This window comes from Macrobrachium nipponense, chromosome 6 (assembly GCF_015104395.2).
Source record: "Macrobrachium nipponense isolate FS-2020 chromosome 6, ASM1510439v2, whole genome shotgun sequence".
In the NCBI taxonomy this organism is placed as follows: Eukaryota; Metazoa; Arthropoda; class Malacostraca; order Decapoda; family Palaemonidae; genus Macrobrachium; species Macrobrachium nipponense.
This window is the reverse complement of record NC_061108.1, coordinates 101803147-101820396: the sequence shown is the minus strand read 5'-3', so window position 1 is coordinate 101820396 and position 17250 is coordinate 101803147. Positions and strand designations below refer to the sequence as shown.

At 36.0% G+C, this 17250-nt stretch overlaps 1 protein-coding gene across 4 annotated transcripts in view; it reads left to right on the top strand.

The window, feature by feature from the left end:
* Positions 1-1165: 1165 nt before the first annotated feature.
* Positions 1166-17250, top strand: part of LOC135216748 (low-density lipoprotein receptor 1-like) — a 666768-nt gene continuing 650683 nt past the window's right edge. For 3 of the 4 annotated variants that reach the window (XM_064252226.1, XM_064252222.1, XM_064252223.1), the window contains exon 1: positions 1167-1691. In XM_064252226.1, coding sequence (XP_064108296.1) covers positions 1487-1691 — 205 coding nt within the window. In that variant the 5' untranslated portion in view covers positions 1167-1486. Of the gene's footprint in view, positions 1692-17250 lie in introns of all 4 variants that reach the window. The other variant, XM_064252224.1, reaches the window with a different exon arrangement.

Here is a 17250-nt window from a genome sequence, read left to right as displayed (position 1 = left end):
CCGTTCAAGCGATGAATTTAATTTTGTCTGAGCCTCAAACCAAATAAACTGCGTTAGAGTCTGTGGCCGTTGATTCTTATTTGAATGTTGAAATTTTGGCAATACTACCAGTTTTACTTTGCATTCTATCACTCTTGTAGAAGTGGCAACGACTTTCATCGGGTGAAAATTAGATTTACCTCAATTTTGTTGCTTATAAGTTGTGCCTTAAACTGCCGCCAATTTTGTTGTTTATTTTATTTTATCTTATTTTACAATCTTCATTGCACTTTGTGTGAATTATTTTCAGGGCATTGGTAATACGTTTCCTATGTGGACTGCTCTCGATTATTTAATTGAATACTTTACCGACTTCATTATATCTTTCGTATTGGCATTCTTTTCTCTTTTTTTAAGTTGGGGATCTCTCCCTGAATTCTGTCAAAAACTATATTATACCTGATCATTAATATTCCAGAAGATATTGTCCTGTTTCAGTTTTGCGCCTAACCTTCATTGACTTTCGTAAAGTACTTAAGCAAAGTTTCCCCAATCCCCATCACATTATCATCCCCATAAAAGAATCCAAGATGATTTTGCGTCGCGTGGCATAAACACAAGTGGTTTGGATCTTGTTCAACATTACCGATCAATAAACCAGATTCTTCTCTGAGAGTGTGACGTCATGAATACACGACGGTACGACACTTTCTGGAAACTTCAGCTTTTCTGCCTAATGCTTCTCGAAGTGGCATGTGATACGTACCTTAACAGATGTTGCATCATAGAGTGAGTAACGCTAAAAAATAGCGTGACTGCCTGAAGAAGTTACTCGCCGATACGCAGACAACTATGGGCGGCATCGATGACGTCATTGTGAGGTCACACTACTCGAGAGTCGCTGATTGGCCAAGAGCAACACGCCTCATGCTAAGGCTGCCGCGTAGTGGGAATTTTTTTCATATTATTTCGTTGTTTTCTCCTTAATTTCCAAGTAGCATTGTTACATTCTTGTTGATTGTGGATGGAGACATAGATTTGATGACTGAATTTGGCATTCTTTAAATAATATAACACTGGTAATAGATTTAACGAAATAATCGCAGAAAAACGCGGAACGAACAGTATGCACAAACGAAAAACTCACATTTGCGATGCCTAGCCAAGGCTGGTAGCCGGACGTTCTCTGGGATTAGTCACATTTTGACAGTGAAAGGAACAAGATCGGTTTCTTGTGTCCCTCTTCTTTTGTTGTGAGTGATTCCATACGACTGTGTTCTAGTGAATTGTAAGCATATTTATTGAGTTGGTCGACCCGAAAGGGCAAAATAATAAATACAGCGAAGGAGAAATCTCCTTTTGTTTTCCCGAGTGAAAATTTCCCCTGCAAAACAAAACCATCGGGTTCCAGAATCCAGGTTTAGCTAACATCCTCCCTTTTCCCTCTGCCTTCTCAAAACCAGCCGAACCAAACGGATCCTTTTATTACTGTTTTGCTTTCTCGAAAATGAAACCGACGAGTACTCTCTTCTGGACTGCCTTTTCTGTGTTGTTACTCGTATTTTGGGTGGGTGCGGTTAATTCTGGCGACATTCCATGTTCCTTGACTGCCTTCACTTGCCGCAACGGCGAATGTATTCCAAAATCATGGCAATGCGATGGGTCTAAGGACTGTTCCGACGAGAGCGATGAGGATCCAGAAATTTGTCCAGGTGAGTAACTTGCGATTTTGTCTTGCTCACTGTAATCCGTCAAATGGCATATGCATATAGGCATTATGTTTGTCGTTTAGACGTTAAGTGCAAGTTGTAATATTTTCTTAGCGTTTTTGGGTTGTTTAAATATTTAAAACAGCGATGTGGAAGGGTATTTGATTGTGTTCATGTAAGAGAGCTTGCGAGAACCATAGCTTTTTCCCCCCAATGTACATATGTATTTGTATTGCATGTTCAAAAACGGACAAATGACATTGATGGTTGCTGATACTCGGGGATTCTCTCTCTCTCTCTCTCTCTCTCTCTCTCTCTCTCTCTCTCTCTCTCTCTCTCTCTCTCAGGTTAGGGGCAGTTCTTAATAATCATACCGACTTACAAAACAAATAAGCCCTACTTTGTTTTCAGTTGACATAATTGGGACAAAAAATCATATTCAGTCTACAAATATTTAAAGGCCTGGCCGGTTAGAAGGTACTAGGTTAGGTCAAATTTTGTACCAGCGTGTCGTAAACAAAGGGAATTTGCATTTATTAAATTTTAATTTTGAATGGTTTGTGGACAGGGAGCAAATAGTTACGTAACCGAGATTTAATGACGACGCATGACCGCCAAAGGTAACTCCGTCAAATAGAGGTGTTTGCCTTGTTTTGACTAATCAGTTTTCGTAATTGTATTTTGGTAATAAAGATGAACGCGAAAACCAGCAGATAGGGTATTTAGGTCTCTTTAATCTATTATGCTTTAATTGCGTGGAATTTGTGTTGACTTGGTTGGGGTTCCAGTAGAGAAGTACGCCACAAGTTTTAACTCCCTGCCATACCGGTTTTCCAAGCGTATAATGACCTTCGGGTCAGCAGTTTAAATAACTGTGAGGAGGATACGTTAGTTACTCGATATGTGTTTTGTGTGATATCCTTTGACTTTATCAAAGGATAGCATTGTAAAGTGGGGTAACTAAAATCAGACCGATGTGCATTAGTTTTATTATATAATTAAACCAACTTTACTCCTGTTATTCCAACAGTTCTTATGATGAACTAGCACTGAGACCAATGTGCTCTTGTTGCAGTAACAGCGAGACTGATATTCGATAGTGAAATAGGCTAACAAGTAGATCTTAATATGTTTTGAATAACAGACTAATGCATGCGTGGTAGACTAGTATTGCAACATGTCAGTTGAATCAGCAATTACACCTTACGTTCACCTGTTGGACTTCCAATTAGACCAGCGTTAGATTGCTAGACCAGCGTACTCTTTCAGTTACTGCTGTAACGCCCCCCCACCCCCCTCCCCATCCCATGAGGTTGATGCTGTTCGTGCAAATTCACGAATGGTTTATGCTTACCATGTTTTGATGAGGTCGCTTGTTAACTTTTCTTTTATGGCTGTTATGCATTCCAGCATGTTCACATTTTCAAAACTCATTCCTAAGCACGCATACCATTAAAGGTTTCTTAGTGTTTCTCATTCCAGATGGTATTTTATGCAAGATAAGTAAAATATTCTCGAAAAAACATTTTAACGGCTCTGCGGTAGGTTTAGGTCTCCTGCAAGATCAGATTAGACCCTCCCTCCCCCCATCAAGGTGAAGACCGCCTCTGTAAAGCATGTTCACCTAGTGGCCTTTCTTTTGCTTCTGGTTTTGTACAAATATTGTTTTTATGATGAATGCAAGGAATGCGTTAAATAGAAAATACCCAAACCCCAATATTTTCATTTGAAGTTGAGTTATTGCTAGAATACTTGTTTATACAAACAACTCGGATACCTATTAGGCTGTACTATAGTCTCATGCCCACATTCTCGTGGTCATCATTTTTCATCTGTATGCATTTTTTTTAATAGGTCACTTTTATCAGAACAGGTACCTTTCAATGTTGAATTCTTAGTCTTTTTATAATTATTATTATTATTCCGTTCCGTACTTCTGACCATTCCCACGCCTGCGTTCTAAACAGCAGTTTCATTGAAGAGTTAGACTGCCTGTAAAGGAAGATTACAGAGCTTCTCCCGAGTGATGTGCACACGATAAGTGGACTTACGAATGAATATTTAAAACTTTATATATGAACTAACCCTATAACCTGGGAGTTCGTTCTAAAAAGGTTCTCTACCCATTGCACTGGAAAATTGATAAATGGCCCTCCATTTCAGTAGGCCTACGGGATCCGATCTAAAGAAACAGGGCCTAAACCTTGGAGAAAATCCCCTTTTAGAGCATATGGGAACGTTCATTTTAAGAATAATTTTTGTAGAAACTCCAGTGAAATAATAAAATTAAAACTTTTTTAAACTAAATTACTTTTGGGGTCAGTTGTCAAAATGTTTTTTGAAGTTTTATTTTTAAACTTGGAATACATTTTTGGATTCCTTCGTCAGCAAGGTTTAGGATCAGAAGGTTTAGAAACTTGTTCGTTTTCAGGGAAGCTGTTTTCAAAATAAATTTTATTGACTGTCAAAATATTTGGTTTTAACAACCTATTTAATACCAAATTTGGTGGATCTCTTCAGAGGTAAATCTAGAATAATCCTTTTGAGTTTGTTATCAGTCGAGTGCACCTATTCCACACTCGACTTTATGATAACCTTTAAGATTTTAACAACGATTATTTTCATAAATTCAATTTTTTTTTAGGCTTTATCTCTTGTAATAACCAGTCGTGTCCAGTTAGTGAATGTAATTGCTTTTTGATTGTTCGCAACGCTGATTTGTGTGGTGTCTAACTGTAAAAGTACTCATCTCATCTTAATTATAAGTTTTTTTTTTTTTTTTTACTTGAATGTTTGTTCCCATTCATCGTATCCCGTAAGTGTTGAAATATCACATTCTTGGTCTTGGCCGTTTCTCCGTTACAGTGATAATTTTTATTATTACTTGACCAACACAGATGAATAAAGTGGGGATGATTGTGAGAAAAGTAGTCATTCCATGGTGAAAGATAGTGTATTTTTTTATTTTTTTTTTTATATAAGAAATGAACATTAGCCATTTAGCCATCAAGAGCTCTCCGTGACTTACAGAGGGTTCGTTGTTTTCCATGATTGCTTGTTTATTGAATTAGAGCAGTGTTCCGAGTGTAAAACTGAATAATTCCCATTTATTTGTTATGATTAGCTGGGATGAACAACATTCGTCACCAAGTTTCCCAGGAGAAACTGTTAATCAGCTCATTGGTCTGGTTAAACCAAGATTTACTTAACTCTCTCTCTCTCTCTCTCTCTCTCTCTCTCTCTCTCTCTCTCTCTCTCTCTCTCTCTCTCTCTCTCTCTCTCTCTCTTTCATGAATGTGATCTAGTTTCAATTTTGTACAAGACGGGTCTGATTATAGGCACGTATCCTTGCAAGAGGAACCTATGCCAACCTTTTAAAACAACCATGCTTTGTAAAGCTGATTTATCATTTCTGCTTTTCGCCTTACTCAGTAGTTATTTTTTTTATGGTAATGATGTGAATGTGTAGTATGCAGATACGGTTGATGTTAATGAACAAGTCGTGGATGAAAATTAATGTCGGATTAATTCAGCTTGACCTTGTAGAGTGAAATATATATATATATATATATATATATATATATATATATATATATATATATATATATATGTCAGCTCAGCGAGTTCGAGAAGTAAAAAGTTCTTTGACTTGTATTCATTCAGGTCCATAGAATAAGTATTTACATTATCCAAGACGTTTAAGGACACAATGTTAGGCCCCGTTGCAATGTTGTGTGTTGTGTGTGATTGTAGCCCATGTGCGTGTGTGCTAAAGAGGACGAGTGTGGCATATGCAGTAGATATAGGAGGAATATAGGTACCTTGATAAGTGTTTTAGAAATTGTATCTTATACAACACATTCTTCTCCGTCACCAAGTTCTCTGCGGTGGTATTCATAATCCTACGGGCTACTCAACCCCCCCTCCTTTTTTTTTTTTTTTTTTTTTTTTTTTTTTTTTTTTTTTTTTTTTTTTTTTTAAGGCTGGGGATTGAAGAGATTGCCTTAGAACTGGCCCCGATTAGGCTATATGAAGATGGAATCGTGGAAAAGATCCGTACCTCAGCTGCCCTTCCTCCCTCCTTCCCCACCCTTTGTGAAGTAGTCCAACCCTTGGTATTATACAAATACAGATCCAAGGCGTTATGTTGTTCAGACTCCCTGTGGTGATTTTTTTTTTTTTTTTTTTTATGTAGTATAGTGTAAGCCTAACTGTACCGGTTGGGGAAGAAGGGAGGGGCCAGGATGGTAGCAGAGTTGAGCCTTTGTGACGTAAGCTCTGTCGGGTGGAATTTTTATATGTTAAAAAGGAGTCAAGTTTTATTTTAACTTTATTGACAATTAACCTGGTTAAGTGTAATGTTATTAATACTACGTTCTAATCTTAATGCTCCATTTTCATCAGATTTTCATTAAATTTGTCAGAAAGATATAAACACGAGTTGAACTATCGTCAATACCATACTATTTGGGTCTCAAAAATCTCAAATATTGAAACATCTCTCTCTCTCTTTTTAGAAAATGAATCTCCAGCTCCAGTTACAGGTATATTTTCCTGCCCTTGGCAGCTTAATGAAACTGAGCAAGTTTTGCTTCTAGAAAGAGTAAGCCATATTTTCCCCTTGATTTGGAAAAATTGCTGTATTTTGTTGTTCCGATGAAATGTATGTTATTACTTTCGGGTTTGAAAACTGACAATGGTGCTATGTAAGATGTATCATTTTATGAATCATTCAGAGTACGTGGCCATCTCACTGACATTACTAAACTTGGTGCCCGATATTCATTAAAAACGATGGGGAAAGCAGTTTTAGTGACTTAATAAAGTCTTCTTGAAAGGAGAGCTGGGTTATTGTATTCAAAGTACATTCTACTTCAATATTTCACTTGCATGCTAAATGCTCTGATGGAATCTGTATATGGCCAATTGTACTTAATGTAACGACCAATTTCCTAGCATTCGGAGAAATTTTAATACCAGGCGCTGTTTGTGGTATTCAGTCGCGCTCAGCTCTTAAAACTTGCCATAGGTTGATCTAAAGAAAAAAAATATGAATGTCCAAATTCAATGAGATTCAATTGAAGATTTTAAATCGCCAAATACAGGATCAGTAGCCTGTGAGGCAATCGGCATGATCTGTGGCATGGTGATAATTTCTAAAAGAATTACAGAAATGGCTAGACAGATCATTATTTTTCCCCCTTTAAACTATGGAGCAAACTTCCACAGAGCATTATGCCCTAACGCAGAATGAGAGTAAGTTTAGTCTTCTTACTGGTGAAAGACTTGTACGCTCATCAGACTAATCTTGAAGTACCATTGTAAACTACTTAAAAAATCAGTAGAACCGCATTCATATCCAGTTAAGTCTTTTTGTGTGTAGTTGTCATGGCTGTTGCGTAACAGTCTGATGGTTTTTTTTTGTGTTATTTATATGATAATACCGAAAGTGTAACCAAATGAAACGGGACAGGCTTTCATCATTTTACAGATCTGTTTCTGTTGCCTTTTTAAGGAAATCTGTATTGAATTGTGCTGATGTTTGTGGTGGACGGGTAATTTGGCTTCCATTCTATATATAGTGATCTCATTTCATTATGCTTTCTCAGTTAGCCTATCATGCATATAGCCAAACTTTTCTCCATATTTACTTTGGTTGCTTTTGTGTATTATACATATATATTGTCATACTGAATCTGTAGTATCTTGATTATATATATAAACCGGATACACGAACAGAATTCGAAAGCCAAATTTTATTAATATGCTAAAACATATACCCTGACTGTAGTTGTTAGGCATAGGCTAATAGGAAGTTGGGTCGTAGCTGGTTGGCTGACGAGGAAAGCGGAGAGGGCAGGCAGGCTATTTCAGCAGTCAAGTTACTGAAATAGCCTCGTATTTGTCTATGTATAGCCGTACATAAAGTCAGGTTTGTGCATACGTACAAACACACTGCTTCCAACACAGTTGAATACCAAGAGCCTCGTTTACATTCTCCGACGCCTTTCGTTGCTGTACTTATACTTAATATTTATACTTAAACATACGTATGTATATAATTATTGAATATAATCATTGAATTATTTTTCAACGCCTATCTTACCTGCATGTACACTTAAATATACATATATTTACATATATTTATTTATTTATTTTATTTTACTTATTTATTTATTAGGAACTTTTTTGGTTCTGTCATCAACCTTTAGAAGTTTTATTGCATATATATCAGCCGACTTAGCCCGTACTCTGATGGCATCCTAGTCGATTTCCACGAATAATAATGTCGAAATGAACAACTGGAAGACGGGCAAGTCGATAGGAAATAAATACATTTTGGAAGAGAGAGGCTTTGTCTCCCAAACTCGATTCGCGCTCACGCAGATACACCCAGTTTAAGTTGGATTGAAAAGGTTGTGTAGTGGGAGCATCTTATCACTTCGGATTCAGCTGGAGTGTTATTTGCTTAAATTAAAAATGGGACCTTGCAATCAGTCAAGTGGAGGGAGTCGTATCTGTCTTAGGAGTTAATGATTATCCCGGAGGTAATATGAACGGAAACTTGGGCTTGCTGTAGGAATTTTGCTTTCTGCTAATCGGGGTGTTTTCTCTCTCTCTCTCTCTCTCTCTCTCTCTCTCTCTCTCTCTCTCTCTCTCTCTCTCTCTCTCTCTGCATTATTTATGTCTGTATATAGTATGTATTTATTATTAAATACGTAATGTATTATTGGAGGATGTTAATATATTTGTTAACTCAACTATAGTTCTCTTATGATGAATTTATTTCTATTCTAGTTTATTGTTACTATCTTGCATCAATGTTTTCTATATTAGAAAATATCCCTTGGTGTTAACTAACAGCCATACTGGTCACCTCTATTCCATATGAAAATATTTACTATTGATTGTAATATGCACTCACTAATAGTCAGATTTCGTGTGACCCCAGGAGGCTAGAGAGGCTCAGTAGGGGACGGTTTGACCCAATCGGTTTTCGACACCAAGGTCAGCACATTGTTGGAGTTTTATTTATTTATTTATTTATTTATGTATTTACTTTATTTATCGGTGAAGTGGGCAAAGTCTGTGCTTATCTTCGGTAGTTGATAGCTAACCTTGGTTGGATGGCAATATGCTGAGCTGCGAGGTAGGACAGATTGGTTAAGCATATCTACCTGTTGGTAAATTGTAACATTCTTTTTGTATTTATTTCATCGGTCTTTTTTTAATATATTTTCCCGTCGTCTGTGTTTAATTTCCATTTATCAATTAATTGTTTTAAAAACTGCTATATACCTCTGTAGTAGAAAGGGATGCTACCTTAGGTATATATTTTAGGAGTAGGTGTTGCTTTGCTAGTTGTCTACGCGTCACCTCCAAATCGCCAAGCGCCTCAGGGGCGTGACCGATATGGTCTTGAACTGCCCCCTCGGTGGCCGCAAGTTCGATTCTCGGGCATTCTGTTGGTCCCGTTGCTGAAGAATCACTGGTTCCATGCAACGTAAAAACATCATACAAACAAACAAACCTCTGAAGCGCCAGTACTAACCATGGCGGAAGCTCAATGGGACGTCACCTGTACTAGTACTAACCCCTCGTTGATCAAAGTATCATATACACACTTTTGTATATTGTGAGGTCGACAAATTACTGTAAGAAAAGATATCTTGGATCCCCGAAGGGCTAGTACTAAACGGCGTCTCATTGTGCTTCTGCCAGTTAATATTACTATGGAACCTCGTAGGTGACGCGTAGATAACAAACCAAAGTAGCACCTAGGTGTGTGGTTGTCTTGGTTTACAAAGCACTCTGTCACAGAATGGTTAGCTCCTTGTGGTTGGTTGCCGACCTCTTTGTAGGAAATGATGCCCCTGAATGGCACAGTTCTGAGAAATGAAGCTATACAAGTAAGTAAAATAAATAAATCCAAGTAAGAAATATAAATACACAGACACATACTATATCAATATGGGTGTGTTTGTGTGATGAGATACACACGGCCGCGAGCACACATATTGTATATATGTTTGCATGCACCTGTGTATGAAAGTATATCAGGTATGGGCTGTTTCTGATAACAGTAAAATCGCATGACCAAGCTCACGATCATTCCTTGAGATAGTGAGTTGTATATCGTTATTGTTTATTACTCGATCGGGTAGTCATTATTTTATTCTTGTCAAGTTAAACAAAATAAAACAAGTTATTGACGTCAGACGCACCAACTGACTTGACATCCTTATCATAGTCGGGATATAACCGGTCTCTAAATATGCGTGTTGAAGTGTTCTTATTTGCCACTCTCGTCATTCCGTTGGATCACTTTCGCAGTTTCCTTATTATGTTGAGCTTCCATTTTTTTTTCACTTATTTTCATTGATGAATACTTGATATAGGCTCTATCATTAGCACAGGTAGCTCAGCTTTCACCTGCAGCCTTCGTCCCCGGTAACCCCGTCGATACTTCCTTGGATACATTTTGCAGTTTGATTAGGTTTTTTGTTTTCTCTCTACTGCATTCTCATTCTTAGTCTTTTTGTCATTAATTGTTAATATCAAATATTGATATGGTTTGTTTGCTTGATTGTGTTGACTAACCATATATATTTGCACAGCAGGATCAATTCAGTTATCGTGTATGGTAGACAAACACAATACAGAACTTTGTAATGTAGACCTAACTATTCCCCAAAAAGTATATATATATATATATATATATATATATATATATATATATATATAATATAAACTATATATATATATATATATATATATATATATATATATATATATATATATATATATATATATATATATAATCTATATATATATATATATATATATATATATATATATATATAACATATACATCTATATATATCTATATAATATATATATATATACATATACATATCATAGATATATAATATATATATATATACATATACATATATATACATACATACATACATACATACATACATACATACATACACACATACACACATACACATACACATATACATGGATACATAGCCAATACATTGACACCCACACTAGGTTTCTGAGTGTGCGCCAAGCATCTTGTCTTTTGCTTGTGTATTCTGCTGTACAGTGAACCAGTTTTATTGACTCCAGGTTTTCTCCAGTCTCTTGCTTTGATTTGCTCTCAATAGAGTGCTCAGTTCTTCCAGGCCCCCATTTTCCAGCGACTGACTCTCGGTCCATTCCCGCCCGCTTGTTGACTTTGCCTGCGGACAGTAATTTCCTCTCTCTTGTAAACGGAAGATCAGCGCCTTTGACGTGATTTTGTTATTCAAAATGTTCACGCATTCGTGATGGACGATCTCCCAAAAGGACGTGCGTATGTTTTATAGCACGAACGCCCATTGTCGGATGCTTTTATATTTACAGTACGAACGCCCACTGTCGGATGCTTTTATATAGAGGAAAGATCCCTGTAGGGGGTTAGTGCCATCAGTGCACCTCACGTAGTACATTTTAGACAATACTATAGGGTCTTTGTAGTGGCCCTACGGCCCCTAGCTTGCAAACCCTTTCACTCGTTTTACTCTACCTCCGTTCATATTAGCTTTCTTCCTTCTTACATTCCACTTTTTCCTAACAATTGTTTGATAGTGCAGCTGCGAGCTCTTCTTCCTTTAAAACCGCGTTTAGTCTCAATTTCCTGTTCAGCGTTGATTGACCTCATTGTCCAACGCTTGAACTTTGGCCTAAATTTTATATTCCAGGTCGAATTTTATAGGAAAGGGGAATAGTCAGACTTGAGAAGTAAGCAAAAATGGAAATGAAATATCAATTTGATATTTATCTATCTTAAACAATCCCAGTGGTGAGGTGCGTTTCGTCAAGTTCTTCATTAAAAAAATTTTTGAACTCGCCTTTTGTACCGTTTTATACTCGTAAGTCATTTTGATGACATCGTATTAAGGTGTTCATTTTATGTCCTCGGTAGATTTTAAAGGAGGAGGATTTTTTTTTCTTCGTTAACGTAACTGGTAATATTTTTTTTTACCGTTGACCTAATTACTATTACTTTTTCATCGTTGACCTAAATACTATTATCTTTTTCACCGTTGACCTGATCACTATTGTTTTTTCCTAGTTAACCTAATTAATATAATTTTCCACCGTTGACCTAATTGCTATATTTTTCCCCCTTGACCTAATTAATATTTTTGTTTCACCGTTGGCCTAATTACTATCTTTTTTTCACCGTTGGCCTAATTAAATTACTATCATTTTTTTTTTCCCCGTTGACCTAAATACTATTATCTTTCTCACCGTTGGCCCAATTACTATCATTTTTTTTTCACCGTTGACCTAAATACCATTATTTTTTTCCACCGTTGACCTAGTTGCAATTTTGATGAGCTTCATGTAAGCTGTAATAGTGTCCTTTTTCAGAATTTCGGAACTTGCAACCTGTTTTGTAGTGACGAAACTGCTTGGTATCCAGCCCCTCTCTTGTTTTACTTGTGATGTTTTTGGGTATTTAAAATTAATATTTATCGGTTTTTTCCTTTGGCCTGTGGTTAAGAAGGATCTCATATCAAAAGAGCTGTTTTTATAAGCATATTTTCATCTGGAAGTTTGACACCATTGATTATGAGAGCCATGCCATCTAGGCTACCATTGGAAAATTATTTCCGAGTGGACATTGATATGCTTTGAAGTAGAATCTCTCTCTCTCTCTCTCTCTCTCTCTCTCTCTCTCTCTCTCTCTCTCTCTCTCTCTCTCTCTCTCTCTCTCTCTCTCTATAATATTGAGATAAATATCGCCCGTTAGTTTTCTGTTTGAAGATTTGTGTCCATCAGAATATTATTTTGGCTGCACTAACACTACTTCTCTGAACTATTGCACAGCTTCCTCTCTTGTCAGATGGCCTACCTCGACATTAGACTACCTTAGTTATTTGGCAAGACTGTGTCACTTTAAAAAAAAAAATATCGTTGCGTATGTTAAAAGATACGCGATTGCACCGGGTGCTGTCAAAGTGATGTTTTCGTTCTCGTTGGCTTAGCAGAATGGCATCTTTTGCGTTGTATTTTAATTGTATGTTTACTTGCCGGTTTTCTAAACAATACAAAAGTATATGGGTTGATTTTCAAAGAAAGAAAAATGAGGAAAATAACCGTATACAGGCCATGAGTCGAGAATCAGTTGTTAAATGTGAATATTATCTATGTGAAGATGCGGACATTGAGTGTCTTAGAAGATGTTAGGAATGTAGGTCATTGGATGATTATTGTCCGTCCGTTAGGAGGGAATTTTCCGCCTACAATCTTGGGAAAATGCGTTGTAATTTTTTTATAAGATTAAACGGCTCATGTGACCAGGCATTCGAAATTTCAGCCGTAATATTCCATTTTTAATGTCATTTTATTTTTCAAGTTTTTGTTTTATTTTTTGTTTTTGTTTCACCAGAGTATGAGGGCGGTGATACTTTACATAAATTAATCAGCCAATCAATTACATGATATTAGGTCATGTAGTATAGTATCAGACCAGGGTCTTAGAAACCCATAGTGATTTTTTGTTTGGCCATGGCGATTGGAAGTCCTTGTCACAAAGGATCATACATATACAAGGTTAGGATCACATGAGTCCATTGTTAGTCGGTAATGCCCATTCGGCGTAGCTGAAGGCCACGACGACGTTCAAAATAAATTTCGTCACCTTTGTATGGACAACGAGGATTCCTTAGGTGATCCATTACTCAGATGTCATCTATTTGTGTCTGGTAATTCTTTTTGTTTGTGTTATTCAATGTGGAATGGAAAAGATTCCTTCCAACCACCCCATACCCAGTTGAGACTATATATGGTTGTCTGATGTGATCCGCTTACAAATGAGGACCACATACAGATTAGGCCGTTTGAAAGTGACGGCTCTATATATATATTTATATATATATATAATTATATATATATATATATGTAGTATCTATAGTATATATATATATATATATATATATATATATATATATATATATATATATATGTAGGTTATGCTAACTTTACCCGATAGCCAATATAGTTATTAAGTACTCCATACTATGACTCGTGCTAATAAACGCGTGGTAATTCTTGAGTTGAATTTCCCATATGTTACTTTAATTCTCCTTGCAGATGAAATCCATTAATTTCGCACGTCCAGTTTTCACACACGGGACACACACAACACACACACACACACACACACACACAAACACACACGACACACACATATATATATATATATATATATATATATATATATATATGTGTGTGTGTGTGTGTGTGTGATATAGTGTGTGTGTGTGCGTGCGTGTGTGTGTGTGTGTGTGTGTGTGTGTGTGTGTGTGTGTGAAATTACTGCACGTGCGAAATTAATGGATTTCATCTGCAAGGGGAATTAAACTAACATATGTGAAATTCAACTCAAGTATTACCACGCGTTATTAGCACGAGTCATAGTATGGATACTAATAACTATATTGGCTATCGGGGTAAAGTTAGCATAACCTACATATATATATATATATATAATATATAATCATTATATATATATATTATATATATATATATAAATATAGTATATATATATATATAGAGCAGTCACTTTCAAACAGCCTAATCTGTATATGGTCCTCATTACATAGACGACGTAAAAGAATACCAAAATAGTTTTCAAAAATAAACATGTAATCAAACTAAAATGCATAGCTATGTGTTATTAATTGAATATCTATATATATATATATATATATATATATATATATAATATATATATATATATATATAATTTATTTTTTCAATTAACACATATGCGTTTTAGTTTGATTACATGTCGTTTATTTTTTGAAAACTATTTTGGTATTCTTTTACGTCGTCTATGTGATGTAATTTTAGGACTGAATATTGTAACGGGATTTTAGCAATATATACGTTTAGTTGAATTTCACGAAATATACCTTAGTGGATTTTGGTGTCGGTTCGTCTGTGTCCTGTCTTTACTTGAGTAGCCTCTGTTTAGCTGCGTAAAAGTTCCTGTAGATATGTTATTGTGTATGATAACAAATTCAAGAAACTGAATCTGTATGAGAGAGAGAGAGAGAGAGAGAAGAGAGAGAGAGCTTATCATTATTTTCATCATGTTATACTTTGTTATCTAGTTAAATATTAACTTCTCAAATATTAAGGTTTTGTATTCCAAATGTATCTGAAATCGCTGAAACGTTTTTGTAACAAACAGGTAGCCTTTACAACTTGTATTTGTGTGCTGTGTTCAGTTCTTAACATAATGACTGCATTTCCGAGTACTATTGAAATTACGCATTATGTCGACGACGTAATTATGAGGAAAAGAGAAAATAAGTCAATGAAGTTGGTGGTATTAGAGGGATTTTATGGGAACTTAATTTATGGTTAGGAATATATTACTTCCAGTTTTGTCTTTAGCAGAAAAATAAAAACGCTGAAAAATAATGTTATTTCTCTTTTCTCTGCTGCAAAGCGATGCATTCATGGAGAAGGAATAATGATTTCAAATGCAGTTGCAATGAGGAGAACAAGCAATCCTATTAATTGTTGCCATAAGGGGTGACTTCTTTTTATTACTATTGATTTTTTCTTTAACTATTGAAATGTTAGAGGCCATGCTAGCATACTTTTTCTCTGCTAATATGTTGGATAGTATGGTTTTTTTGCTTTGCTGAACCGAAAGCTAAGTTTCGACTTACAACTATTTAGTTATATGAATGCTAGAATGTGTTGACGTAAACTTCTCATAAATATTTTAGACTCCTCCGAAACTACCAGATTAATTTCAACCTAACTTGACATAAAGCATCCATGGGGTAAAAGCGATTCAGGTTATTTGAACTGTCCCACGCCGGCTCCCAGTCAGAGAAAATTGACACCGTAAAAATAGGCTGGTTTTATTTAAAAATCTTCAGTAGAACAAATGGTTCAGAAATAATAAGCCTCGCTCCATGTTGTACGGATTGAATTGTGGGTAGTACGTTTGATCAAGCCGTAGCCCATAAGCCATGTTGGGAGGAGTCACATTACTAGGAGTCGAAATGTGAACATATGAATATATAGGCTATATATAAGTGCAATTTTAATTTCTCATTAGTAAGGGCACTGATGGCGTTGGTGCGCGGTGTGAACCTGGGCATCATATTTTCTTTCAAACCTCATTTGTGTGCGTGTGTGTGTGTGTGTGTGAGTGGCATTGGTCATAGAGAAATTATGCATATCACAGCGATTGAATTTTGCGTATGTTTACGTACAGGTTTTTAGAGTAAAATTTTGTCTAAGGATACTGTTTAGAATGACTCATACTGTTTACCTGTGAAGCTTGTAAGTGGATCTAACCGTGAAAGTACCTCCACGCACTCTTACACCGTATGTGATGCATATTTGTATAATGTGAGTCTTATATCAAATAGTGTCACTACTTTTCTTCAGGGTGTGGTTATATAAGATGGAAGGTTTTATTGTGAAAAAAAAAGGAACGAGGTCGTGTAATGTATATAGTTTTGTATTTTTAAGGCTCAATGTAATATATGATTTTTTTTTTAAAGAAAACATTTTTATGGTCAAGTTTATCACTTTCATAGCGACCTCAGCTATTGCCTTGAGCATCGGCAAAAAAGTTGTTTTTGGGAAGAGTTAAGTTACAAAAAGCTGTTTGAAAGGTATTATTTTGCCGTACCAGTTTAGACCTGTCCAAATATACGGAATGCGTTTGGCGTTTGACTGTGATATTACTTTTTGTCGGTGATTTGCGAGGTCTTCTCGGTTCGATAAATGATTGTAGCCCTTGTCGGAGATTGTTCTTTCAACTGGATGTTATGTAGTAACTTTATTTAGTACTGATTATTTTATTTGTTCTGATGACGCTGAGCTGAATATTAAGAAATGAATGTTGTTTATCCATAGTTTTAATCGTCGTAATTGCGCTTGAAATGCTTTCAAGTAACAGGCAATAAGGTGTACTGGTAACTATGTCAGTTGCAGTGACGTAATGTAAGGCAGCTAGCGAAATTTTATTTAAAATTCATATGTTATTAGGTTGCATATAAAATTGGCAAAGGAATAACAGGTGCGAATGCCTCTCTCTCTCTCTCTCTCTCTCTCTCTCTCTCTCTCTCTCTCTCTCTCTCTCTCTCTCTCTCTCTCTCTCTCTCTCTCTTTTGTACCAGAATTTGAGTGCAAGAAATTAAGTTTGGAGTCTAGAATGAGGCAGTTAAGTGGTTTTAATTAAAAAAATTTGGCGTGATCGTAAGTTAAATTGTAGTAAATAATTAAAATTGTGGTCCGTCAAAACGAAGAATTTTACCTAGAAGCGACTGTCTCGTTAATATTATTAACTGATTTTTAGGTTTGATATTTTCCCCTTCGTTGTGAAATAGGAACTAGTAACTCGGAGGACTTCTGAGTTAAATAATCCCATAATGATCATATTTCTTGTCATAAATTCAAGGCAGGGGTCTATGGGACTTCCCTCTCACTAATTTCAACTACCCCAGTGCTGAAAATATCGAGA